This window comes from Anolis carolinensis, chromosome 1, assembly GCF_035594765.1.
Source record: "Anolis carolinensis isolate JA03-04 chromosome 1, rAnoCar3.1.pri, whole genome shotgun sequence".
Classification (NCBI taxonomy): Eukaryota; Metazoa; Chordata; class Lepidosauria; order Squamata; family Dactyloidae; genus Anolis; species Anolis carolinensis.
In genome coordinates this window covers 258,087,661-258,099,811 of record NC_085841.1, presented here as the reverse complement: position 1 = coordinate 258,099,811, position 12,151 = coordinate 258,087,661, and the positions used below count along the sequence as shown (strand labels likewise).

General features: G+C 42.3%; 1 protein-coding gene across 1 annotated transcript in view; it reads left to right on the top strand.

Moving 5' to 3' along the window:
* Positions 1-12,151, top strand: part of LOC103279658 (fascin) — a 14,101-nt gene extending 1,950 nt beyond the window's left edge. Inside the window, exons 2-8 of the mRNA XM_008115890.3 lie at positions 21-270; positions 3,874-3,930; positions 4,589-4,870; positions 6,506-6,624; positions 9,170-9,323; positions 9,675-9,848; positions 11,897-12,151. Coding sequence (XP_008114097.1) covers positions 21-270; positions 3,874-3,930; positions 4,589-4,870; positions 6,506-6,624; positions 9,170-9,323; positions 9,675-9,848; positions 11,897-12,096 — 1,236 coding nt within the window. The 3' untranslated portion in view covers positions 12,097-12,151. The remainder of the gene's footprint in view (positions 1-20; positions 271-3,873; positions 3,931-4,588; positions 4,871-6,505; positions 6,625-9,169; positions 9,324-9,674; positions 9,849-11,896) is intronic.

Below are 12,151 nucleotides of genomic sequence, written 5' to 3'. Positions count from 1 at the left end.
TTCTCCCTCCTTCATGACAGGTCTCTTTCCAGAATGAACAGTCCAAGCGCTACCTGGGTGGCGCAGAGGAGAATGTCACTTGCTTCGCCCAGGTTGCCACCGAAACTGAAAAATGGACCTTACACCTGGCAGTGCACCCCAATGTTGCAATGTTCAACCCCAACAAAAAGCGTTACGTGCGCTGTGATGAGAAAGCTGGGGTGCTGCGCTGTGATCGCGACATGCCTTGGGGAGCGGAATCCGTCATCACAGTCTACTATGATTTCAGAAGTGGGTAGAAACATGTTCTCAAATGAATTGTCTTCCCTTTCATAAGGTTTCAGCCTTGAGGTTAAAGTCCATTCTGATATCATGTAAACAAAAGCTTGGACCTTTTTGGATTACAGCTCACAGAATCAAACAGACCAGTTATGGGGTTTGTGGTCGAAAAATGTTTTCTGTCTAAGGTCTTAATTAATTATGAACTTAAAGACGGCAATCTATCACACAGAAAACCTGGGTGATGAAAAATGAGGAATTATGCAGTAGCTAGGTAGAATGAAGTTACAGACAGAAACTCACACTCTCCCACTCTTGATTTGGTAGGGATGGTCCTGCTTAATCCTCTGTTATCCCACTGCTTTTAAAATGTCTCCCCTTGTGATTTTTCCTCTTTGTCCTCAGCATACTTCAGTTGCTGCAAATTGAGTTCAAACCTCAATATAATTTACACTCAGTTAACTCAGGATTTGTCAGGCTATGACAAACGTCTCCAGCCTCTTATAGTTTTCCTGTTGTTCCTAATTAATAACATTTGCCATCTTGACCACATATGATAGAAGTTTTCATCTGTGAAATGTTAAGAGGATAAGAAAACAGTTTTTCCAATGTAAAATTCTTGGCTTTAAATTGTCCCCCAAAATTTGAGCTTGAAATCATAAAAGCTAGACAGTCAAGAAGTGAGGTATACCCTTTAATCCCTTGGCAACAAATTACATTTAAGAAAGATATTTTGCCCCAGGTGGCACAATGGATTAAACCGCTGAGCTGCTGAACTTGCGACCAAAAGGTCGGTTGATCAAATCCAGGGAGTGGGGTGAGTTCTCACTGTTAGCCCCAGCTTCTGCCAACCTAGCAGTTCAAAAACATGCAAATGTGAGTTGATCAATAGGTACCTCTCTGGTGGGAAAGTAACAGTGCTCCATGCAGTCATGCCAACCACATAACCTTGGAGGTGTCTATGCACAATGCCAGCTCTCCAACTTAGAAATGGAGATGAGCACCAACCCGCAGAGTCGGATACGACTAGACTTAATGTCAGGGGAGAACCTTTACCTACTGTTTAGAATGAGCAAAGCCCACAACATTAAACAATAAAGCTTCCAATTCGGTTATAAGCTAATCATGATTTAGACTGTGGGTGCATCTGCACTATAGAATTATTTCAGTTTGACATCACTTGAACTTGAATGGCTGAATGCTACGGAATCATGGAAGTTGTAATTTTACAAGTCTGCCAAAGAGTGTCTCACCAAGCCACAAATCCCATTCTGTTTGGGAGTTAAAGTGGTGTCAAACTTTTACAATGTAGCTGCACCCTTTGATCCTAAGTGTAAAGGAAACTCCATTAAATATGGCAATGTTCACTTCTGAAATATTTGCTTTCTTGACATAGGAAAGCACTGTAAGTACAATTGAAAGCACTAGGCTTGCATTAATTGTGACGAACTTGAGCTAGATCAGGGTCATTGCTTAGTACTCTCAACTATCTCTGATCTGGTGGAAAGGAATGGGTGTAGAGTCGATTTCTTCTGTGCAGTTAATTGTACCTTAGATACACTTTGTTCACTCTATGTATTATTTTGCAAAGTCTCCCTTGTGCCCCTCATTTCTGTTGTGGAAGAGGAGTATCTCACCTCCACACATACACACAATTTTTGTACCTGGAGAAAATGCAATAATTCTAATCCCCTATTGCTGCATACAACAGTTCTGTTCAATCTACCAGGCACTACAGTATATGCAGAACATGACTGAATATTATTTATGGTATAATTAGTGTGCTTTGCAGGGTCTAATGTCTATTTGTGGGTCCAGCTGCATGGTATTTGACCCGAAGACGCTGGGGTGAGGTACACACATACCTGTCCTCATTGCATGAGCCGCTCAAAGTAATATATCCCCTGCCATGCATACCTGCAACTTGGCTATATAATTATGTGAACCATAAAGATAGCATTTTTGTGGTATAGGAGTGCTCATTTAGAATGACTTTTTTATTGAGCAAGGCTTGTGAAAAGAACAAGACTCTCTACCACACCCTCCTTTGCAAAAATGATTCATGATTTTGTTATTCTTCAATTGAATTACGGTCTTATGGTGGGAGGTATTTTTTCCTCTCCTGCCCTGTCCTGGATAGTCTGGCTACAAATTTCTTACAAACAGTCTATTAAATTATTGTTGAAAAGCATCCCATAGAAATATGAAATATGCAGTTGAAGTATGTTTGAATGTGTATTGCAGAAAATCCTCTTATTTAGTCTTTTAAATATATATCTGTTCTCCCCAACATCAAATGATCTCAAGGTGGCACACAGGTAAAATCAATACTGACAGGTGAAAATAATACCAAACAATAAGATTATTTTAAATAGACTAAATACAAATTATACATATCATCAAGCTAAAACAGGTTTAAATGGTTAAAATTGTTTAGAAATCCTGTAAATAGCCATTGGAATAAATCAGTGCTGCTCAAATAAGTAGGCATGTTTTTACATGTGCAAAAAACAACAGTTATTGGTGACAATCCAAGTGGAGGAATGACACAACACTTAGCACCTACATACATTAAAAAAAATCAGAGAAATCAAAGCAAGCCCAAGATACTTTGCTCCTTGAGGCAAATGACAGAATGGTGTTCCCTCTTCTAGGGACCTTATCCCACACTAAATTTTCCCAATTTTCTGACCATCTTGTCATGCTGATGTAACGGAGTCCCTCAGAGTTCTTCCCATGACGCACAGCTGTGCATTGAAATCCATCTCCCCAGCCTGTGAAGACAGTCTTTGGAGTCCGTCTGGAGTCCAATAGAAGATAGCACACAGAAGCGGAGGAAAGCGGGGAAATGTCATGGGGTGGCTGTCCATCCCTGAAGACGGATCTTGCTGGGGTAGGATGCATTTCCTGCTTTCCTCTGCCGCCCGCCCCCCCCCCCCTTTCCCTCTTGTCTGTGGAATAAGTACAGAATTAACTGGACTAGCAATTTAATCTTACTCCAAGAGTTGGAATGAAACAAAATCTTCCATCACTGTAAAGCAGAGTGGGTAGTTTAAAGCAGTGGTTCTCAACTTGTGGGTCCCCAGGTGTTTTGGCCTACAACTCCCAGAAATCCCAGTCAGTTTACCAGCTACGTATTAGGATTTCTAGGAGTTGAAGGTCAAAACACTGGGGATCCACAGGCTGAGAACCACTGGTTTAAAAGATAAAAATCTGATCACAAGGCAAACACAACTCTTGTCCTCTAACATAAGGAAATATCCAAAAACACTCAAGAAGAAAACATGTAGGGTTGTTACTGCTGCCTTCCCCTAGCATCTGCTTCCCGAAGCAGCTTCCTCACTCCACTTTGTTGTGTAAACTATCCATGGGAATGCCCATGTCTTTCTTTTGTAGATTCTCTGTCTTGGAAGTATATGGTGGTGTAGCTTGCTTTTCTGTGATAACATGCAACTTGGTAATTTATTGAGTGGGGCTTATAAACCAGGTGTCTGCTAAAATCCCAAACCCACATTAAGTGCAGTTAGCTGCCCCAAGCAACTTCTAAATTAGTTCTCTGCGTTTCTTTTAATGTGTGAAGAAGTTAAGCCTGAGTCATTTGCATCTCCTCAATAGGTCGGGAGTCCGTGGCACACAATGCTGACAGAAGGCAATTGTCCCCATATGCACCAGGTGAATTCAAATTCTGTTTACCCAGCAAGTCACTATGGATGGCAGAAATCTTGATTTCTTTAACAGCATTCATTAACTGGGGCATAGCATGGGAAAGTTACTTTTTTGGACTCCCAGAATCCCCCAGCCAGCATGGCCACTGGCTTGGGTAACTGTGACAACTCCTCCTAATTATAGCAAAGTGTTGAGATCAGACCCGGTTAAGATCTTTGTGTGTACATTGATGCATTTTAACTGGATGCGAGGGCATGTTGCCTAGCTATTTCAAGGAGGAACATACATAAATTCTCCCCAATATAGCAATGAAATAAATATAAGAAAAGCAGGTGTAATGGTAGCACCAAATAAATATAAAAGTAAGAGACAATTAACCTCAAACAATATATTAAAGAAGTGACAAGGATCTGCAGCATTGATGTAGAAAGAAAACCCGTTGGACTGGGGTGGGAAATACCATGGGAAAGATCAAGAGTGAGGAGGGCAAGTGTGTTGGAAATTACTTGATGCTGCAGGATCTGTTCCTTCAGCAATTCTGCAAAGAGAGAAAAGCACCGATTGTGATACTGCTCTGCAGACATTATTTCAGGTGGAGGCTGTTTTTGGTGAGTAAAACATAAGTCCCTAATAACTTCTCCTCTTTTTTCCTTCTGCTCTTCAGTGAAAAAGTATGGCTTAAGGAATGGGACTGGCAAAATGTTGGCGGCCAATGGCTCACTGGTATCAGATATCGGCCCTGAAACCTTGTACTCCCTGGAAGTGAATGGTGGCTTGGTTGCCCTGCGGGATGATGAAGGGAAGTACTTGAGCGCGCGAGAAGGTGGCATAAAAACTGTAAAGATGGACAAACCTGGACGAGATGAGCTCTTCAGTATGGAATCCAGCCCTGCCCAGGTTTCGCTGCGTTCCTTTTCTACTAACAAGTTCATCTGCTGCAGACCAGGTAGGTTGAGGGCAGGCAGCATTATCAATATAGGATGCCACTCATGGGGGGTAAAACTTCCCTGGCACTGATTTTACCGATCTGGTCTGATGACCAGGGACATTCCATAAACATTTCTCCTGCTCAAGAGGAAAGGAATGTTTGTAGTTCTGTTCCTGGAGAAATGATTTGTTTGGCTGAAATCTAGAAAGGAGGCTCACTTGTGAGGCCAAAGAAAGAATGGAAGGAAATTGTAGCAAATACAGAAGATGGGATAGCCATGATTAAATATTTGAAAGGATGTCGCATTGAAGAGAGGGCAAACCTTTTTTCTATTGCTCTGGAGACTAGAACACAGGGAGCAATAGATTCCAATGGTAGGAAAAGAGATTCCACCTAAACATTAGAAAGAACTTTCTAGTGGTTAAGAGCTATTTGGCAGTGGAATATGCTGTCTGGAAGTGTAGTGGAGTCTCCTTCCCTGGAGAGTTTTAAGAAGAGGCTGGATGGGCATCTTTCGAAGGTGCTTTGATTTTGTGTTCTTGCATGGCGGGTGGGTGGGTGGGCTGGATGGCCTTTGGGATCTCTTCCAACTCCGTGATTCTATGAATGGTTCAAGAATCTCAAAGGCAAGAAAGTTGAAGAACAGTGCAGAATAAGTTGTAGACTGAGAAGGAAGAACTCCATGGAAGCTGATCTGGAGACGTTTTGAGGGGAAAGTGGTTATTGGGGTAAATTAAATGAACATATAAGGGGTGGATGCATTTGTGATGGGTAGATGGCCAAAAAAAGTGCCAGTGAGTCAGAAAAGATGGCTAATAGAAGTGGGACAAATTAAGCTGAAAAGCAAGAACTTGAAGTGTTGAATAGTGTAAGTTGTAGAAAATATGAGACATTTCTCAAGATTAGGGCCCCCGGTGGCACTTTGGGTTAAATCGCTGAGCTGCTGAACTTGCTGACCAAAAGGTCAGTGGTTTGAATCCAGGAAGCAGGGTGAGCTCCCACTATTAGCACCAGCTTCTGCTAACCTAACAGTTTGAAAACATGCAAAGGTGAGTATGTCAATAGATACTGCCTCCGGCAGGAAGGTAACAGCTCTCCATGCAGTCATGCCGGCCACATGACCTTGGAGGTGTCTATGGACAATGCCGGCTCTTCAGCTTAGAAATGGAGATGAGCACCAACCTCCAGAGTCAGACATGACTAGACTTAATGTCAGGGGAAAACCTTTACCTTTTACCTTTCCCAAGATCTTCCCGCCTTCAATATAGATTACTTTAAGCATGTGGCAGTATCTTGCATGCAAATCCTTTGCAGTGCATACTCCGAGCAGCACCATAGTAACACCATTGTATGTGGAGAACTATCTGTCATTGGACTCAAGAAATCTAGATGTAAATGGGGATGAGAATCCAGGTATACACTTAATACTAAGTGCACCCTTAATCAAGTTTCTAAAGGGAATATCATATATCATTGGGGTCTTCTTACAAATATCAGTTTTACATACAAGTACTATAGACTTTCCATTGTATTGCACTCAAGCCTCACCTCAGCCAGCAATGGTATTTGAAATAGTTTTATGTCAGAGTGAGATCAGTGTGCTTTACATTATAAGGTGTAGTCACTGGGCTCTCTGCTTCTATGTTCCGACAGGAGCTGACCTCTATGCCAATGCTATGGCTGTTGGCAACACAGAGATCTTCCAGCTGCTATTCGATGATGCCACAAAGAAAATCTGCTTCCGTGGCTACTGTGGCACATACATGTCCTTGGTGAGTCTGGGACCAAAACCACCTGTGTCAGGAGAAAATGCCTGAAAGTTGAACTACATCCATCTCCCTCATTCTTCTTCCTTCAAGCTGGTTTCTTGCTGGCCTACCCATATGGCTATGTAGTGGAGAGTGGGGGGAAATGAGAAGCAGCTGTTCATATCCCTAGTGCCAGGTGCATAACAATAACATCATCCTCCAGGAGCTGCTGTTGACACCTTAAGTCCTATGAGATCCCAAAGAATTCCTTCAACGTCACACATCCTGCTATAGTGACACAGCCAAATGCTTCTTGTCTGCCACTAGTCACCACAGTGTCATGTCCTGAAGGGGAGCAGCAGGGGACAGATGATTTTGAGGGAAATGGGTATCACTGTATGAATTGAACTGCTTCCTCTACAACAGTGGTTTCCAAACCATAGGGTCGTGAAAGGTTTTTTGTGGGGTCACCGGGCAGTGGTGAGCTATGAAAATGTTAAAAAGGGAAAACAAAAAATCATCTCATTGTGTCGTACACAGAGATTTGTTTGCGTAAACATGTAACAATCGTTTGTTCAGTGGGTTAGCTTGTTATGAGGTTCAGGTTCATGCGAAGTTCAGTGATTGGCTCTATGGAATGCAGGCTCTGCTCGGCTTGTGCTTGTTCAATTCTTAGTGATCCATGTGTGCTGAGTGCCTAGTTTTGTTTCTTGAAAGTGGCAACATTTTTTCTTCAATACTGGAGAATTCTGCACAATACAATAAATCCTATTAGGCTTGTGCAATTTTGCTGGAGGGCAATCTGTTTTTGGTATCTGAATTTCGTTGGTTACCCAGATCCGTTTTCAGCAGCCTCCCAAAAATCAGCTAATGGAGAAAACTGTTTTTAGCTAAGCAGCCAAAAGATCTGGGAAGATCCGGCCCATTGGCAGGAATGGGGGACTTAGGAGGCTCCCCTTTCCATTCTTGGGATCCTTTCTCCCTTTCAAGGGAGCCCAAGTTTGAGCAACGAGGTTAAGAAAACACCCCTCCCGGAACCCTTTCCTTTCTTCCTTGCCAGGGAGTCTGGGTTTGAGGAACTGGATTGAGGAACCACGTGCAGCATACTCCCAAATAGAAGGGAAGAAGCCATGCCTGGCAGCCACATGGGATGTTTCAGGCAAAAAAACCATGGTGGCTAAGCCCTTACCACAACGGCCAGCTAACCAAGGCGAACAAGCTGAATTGGCCAAAGAGAACTAACCAATTTAAATCCATGCACAAGCCTAAATCCTGTCGAAATGAATCAAATGATCATGCTTCCAGAAATTTGACACCCAGCACATCATGTTATTTCCTTTCTTTAGCCAGCCAAGCAGCCAGCTAAAAATTAACCACAAGCTGAGCAGTGCTGTAAGGACCAGACACCATAGTTGTCACTGTAGCAGCACCAACAGCTCTAACTTTTAATGTATTGGGGACGTGGCTCACCTATTTTAATGTATCGGGATTGTGGGTCACATTGCCTGTATAAAATGGGGTTGCAACTTGAAAATGTTTGAGAATCTCTACTCTGCAACAACAAAGGGAAACACCAGGGTTACACTGACAGAGGCCACTAAACAGGATGCTAACCTGGCACTGAAACCAAGCACTGTAAGGAATAATTGAGGGAGATAGGTATATTTAGCTTGGAGAAGACTGAAATCTAATATGACAGGCTTCTTTAATTATCTAATAGGTTAATCATCCAGAAGACTGAGCAACCTTTTTTTTCTATTTCTCCAAAGAAGACCCAAATTGGTATATTCAAATTACAAGAAAGATGATTCCATTTAACATTGGGAACAACCTGATGATAAAAGCTGTTTGTCAACGGAAATGGCTTATTTTGAATACAAGCTCCAGTATTTTTTAACATTGGCCATGCTGATTGGGATCAATGAGGAGCTGAAGTCTAGAGCATTACACTGGGGGAAAGGGACCTAAATCCAGTCTGAGAAAGAAAATGCACCTATATTGAATGTAATTTTTAATATAGAATGATGGGGGCACAAATGAAAGACGAATATAGCAAGAATGAAATTGGTATATAGAAGGACGCAAGATACCCATTGCTCCTGAATGCTAGTAAGAGCTCTTGCCACCTTTTTCCAGTATATGTTTGACTACTCTCAGGCAGAGTGTTGCTTTGTAGGTTTTGCAGAAGCCATTTTATTGCCCAAGGTGAAGGTCAAGGTGGTATCCCATCTCACCTACAGCTGACTTGCAGCTAAGTCTGACTTCAGTGGCAGCTCATCCTCCACCACTACCTGTGAGCAACAGGCTGGCTTAAAAGTGGCAGAGCCAGCTGCCTGAGATGGCAGCAGAGTGCTACTACTCCACATTGTAATGTTCACCATCTCTGAGAACATCACCGTGGCTATTCCATTTCCTCCTAAGATTATGCATTAGTGTACTCTGATTGTGTCACTCACCCCAACAGCATTCATTCTCAGCCTTGAAGCAAGACGAAACAGCCAGCAATAAAATATAAATATGAAAAGTAGAAGCGCTGAATAATTTCCAGCTAAATTTTCCACTTTCACAGGGCCCCAATGATTGTATTATCAGCAGCAGTAAACAAGACAAGAACGTCTGGTTTGATCTTCACTATCAGGACCAGAAGGTGATGCTTCGCATAGGGGACAAATATGTGTCCATGCGACCAAATGGACAACTGCTGGCCATTCCCAAAGCTGCAGGTACACATCAACTGAGAAGTTATCTAACTTGCAGGAGGCTTTTGTATTGACAAGTGAACATGAGTGGGTTGGTGGACACAGACTGCAAGTTTTGAATAGTTCTGTGTGTCTGAAGGGGATCCAGAGACTTTTCTCTCTTGCTTTACAGTCTTTGTTAAGTGAGGAAATGGAAGTTTAATTCTTTTTTGCTTGATTGTGCTTTTGCTTTGATGGTGCTTTTCCTGCATGGCAGGGGGTTGAACTAGATGGCACATGTGGTCTCCTCCAAGCCTATTGTTCTATGATTCTATTCGAACACCACCCGTCCACTGTGAGAGAGATACTGTCAAATATTTTCTTTTGCATTTCCAGGAAAAATTGAAGATTTCTTGCTGGTACTGGTGAACCGGCCACTGCTAGTCCTGCACAGTGATGCCGGCTATGTAGGATTGGGCTCCGACGTGAGACGGTTGGAAGGGAACTGTGTCAGCTATGTTCCCAGCAGCCTGTCACTCACTGAGGAAGGCTACTACAATTTCCAAATTGGTATGTCCTGCTTGCATTGGTAATCATTGTTAAAGTTTAAAGAAAAGAACATTAATTCAGTAGTTCCCAACTGTTGGTCCTCCAGGGGGTTTGGGTTTCAGTTCTCACAAGCCCCAGCCAGCTTGGCCAATTGTCAGGAATTCTGATTGAAGTACAAAGCACATGGAGGACCAAGGTTCAGGCACCACTGCTCTAGTTTATAACTTGATTAGAACCAAAGGCATAATTAATTACCATCTTTTTCATCCCAAATTAAAGGGAGGCAGGAGACTGAGGCAGTGTAATTAGGTCCCTAAGAAACTACACTGTTCTCCTGCCTAATAGGTTTTCCCACTCACACATGGCATCTAGCCTTTCTGGTGTAGTTGAGGACAAATTACTGTTCAAATGTCATTATTCACATTCCTACTGTATTTTTTATCAATGTATTCCCCAACCCAAGGTCCTGCAAGTATTGTGGAATATCAGAATTTCTGACCACTTGCCACACTGGCAAGGGATTCGTGGGATTATAAAAAAAAAACTTCCTGACAATAAGAGCTGTTCAACAGTGGAATATGTGGCCACGGAGTGTGGTAAAGTCTCCTTCTCTGGAGGCTTTTAAGCAATGGCTGGATGGCCATTTGTCAGGAGTGCTTGAATGAGGGTGGGCTGTTCCAACTTTAGGATTTTGAGATCTGAAAAGCACCAGATTAACAATGAATGCTGCAAGTCACACTTGGTAGTAATACTTTCTATTACTAACACATTCTAATTATATGGAGTCCCCGAGTTACAAACACCTGACTTACAAACAACTCATGGCCATGATAGTCCACGCCTTAGTCACATCCCGTCTGGACTACTGCAACTCTCTGGATGGGGCTGCCTTTGAAGACAGTTTGGAAACTTCAATTAGTACAAAAATCGGCGACCAGGTTACTAACAGGAACACCCCACAGGGAGAGAACCATTCCCATGTTGCGGCAGCTCCAGGCTAGATGCAAAGTGCTGGTCATTATCTTTAAAGCCCTAAATGGCTCAGGTCCAAGCTTTTTTGTCAAACCGCATCTCCTCTTATATACCAACTCAGACACTGCGGTCAGTGGAGGAAGCCCTACTCTCGGTCCCACCTCCATCTCAAGCATTGCTGATGGGAACGAGAGAGAGGGCCTTCTCTGTGGTCACCCCCCACCTCTGGAACTTCCTCCCTAAAGAAATAAAAACTGCCCCCACCTTCCTCTCCTTCATGAAACAGTTAAAAACTTATTTCTGTACACTGGTAAATGGATAGGATGACTAGAAGTTTACATTCACTCACTAGACCTGTTCCAAATTTGTCACCATACTGACTTAGCTGGTTTTGGCTTAGTTGATTCCTTTGACCCCGATGGCTTCATTGGCTGTATTATATTTTAATAATGATTTAAATTAATGTTACATGTTGTTTATATAATTTGTGCTTAATGTTTCCTATGTTAGATGTAGATCAAGTGATCACTTTACTTTTTTTAATTTATGTATTGGATCTGGCATTGAATGTTTGCAATCTTTTGCCTGTAATCTGCCCTGAGTCCACTTAGGAATAATAATGATGATGATGATAATAATAATAATAATAATAATAATAATAATAATAATAATAATTATTATTATTATTATTATTATTATTATTATTATTATTATAGTTAAGAATGGGGCTGAGACAACAGTAAGTGAGCAAAATCGACTCCTAGGAAGGGAAATTCACTCCTGAAAGTTATGGGGGAAAGGTGTCTCAGCTGAAGTTTTATCACCACTCCTTGCTTCCATAACAAGCCAATTTTTTCAAAATCCAGTCACTGGGACAGAAAATGACATGAAATCCTCTGAACAGGGGCAGGCAGCAAAACAAACACCAGAGGGGTGTTAATCCTTCCCTAACCTACAGAACCCATCTTGTTCGTAACTTGAGGACTGCCTGTATATAATTTTCCTTCAATCAGCTAGAAGTCAGGGAAATCCAAAAGTGTAGATTCTTCTGCTTGCATCTTCCCTGACTTCCCTACTTTCATTCCACTTATCTGCAGAAAACAAGTGCTGGGCCTTGGAAAAAGATGGACAGATCTCCATCACCAGTGACCATCCCTCAAATTTCACAATCCAATTTGCATCCTCAACCTGCCTTGTAATCAGAGCATCCAACAACAAGTTTTTGGTGGCTGAACAAGGAGGCCGATTGTGGGCTGGAGCTTCAGACCCATCTAATGCAACTCTGTTCCACTACTGAAGGCTTTTGGCCTGCCATGTCCATTAATAAATGTCTGCAGTGTGGGCTCAGTGAA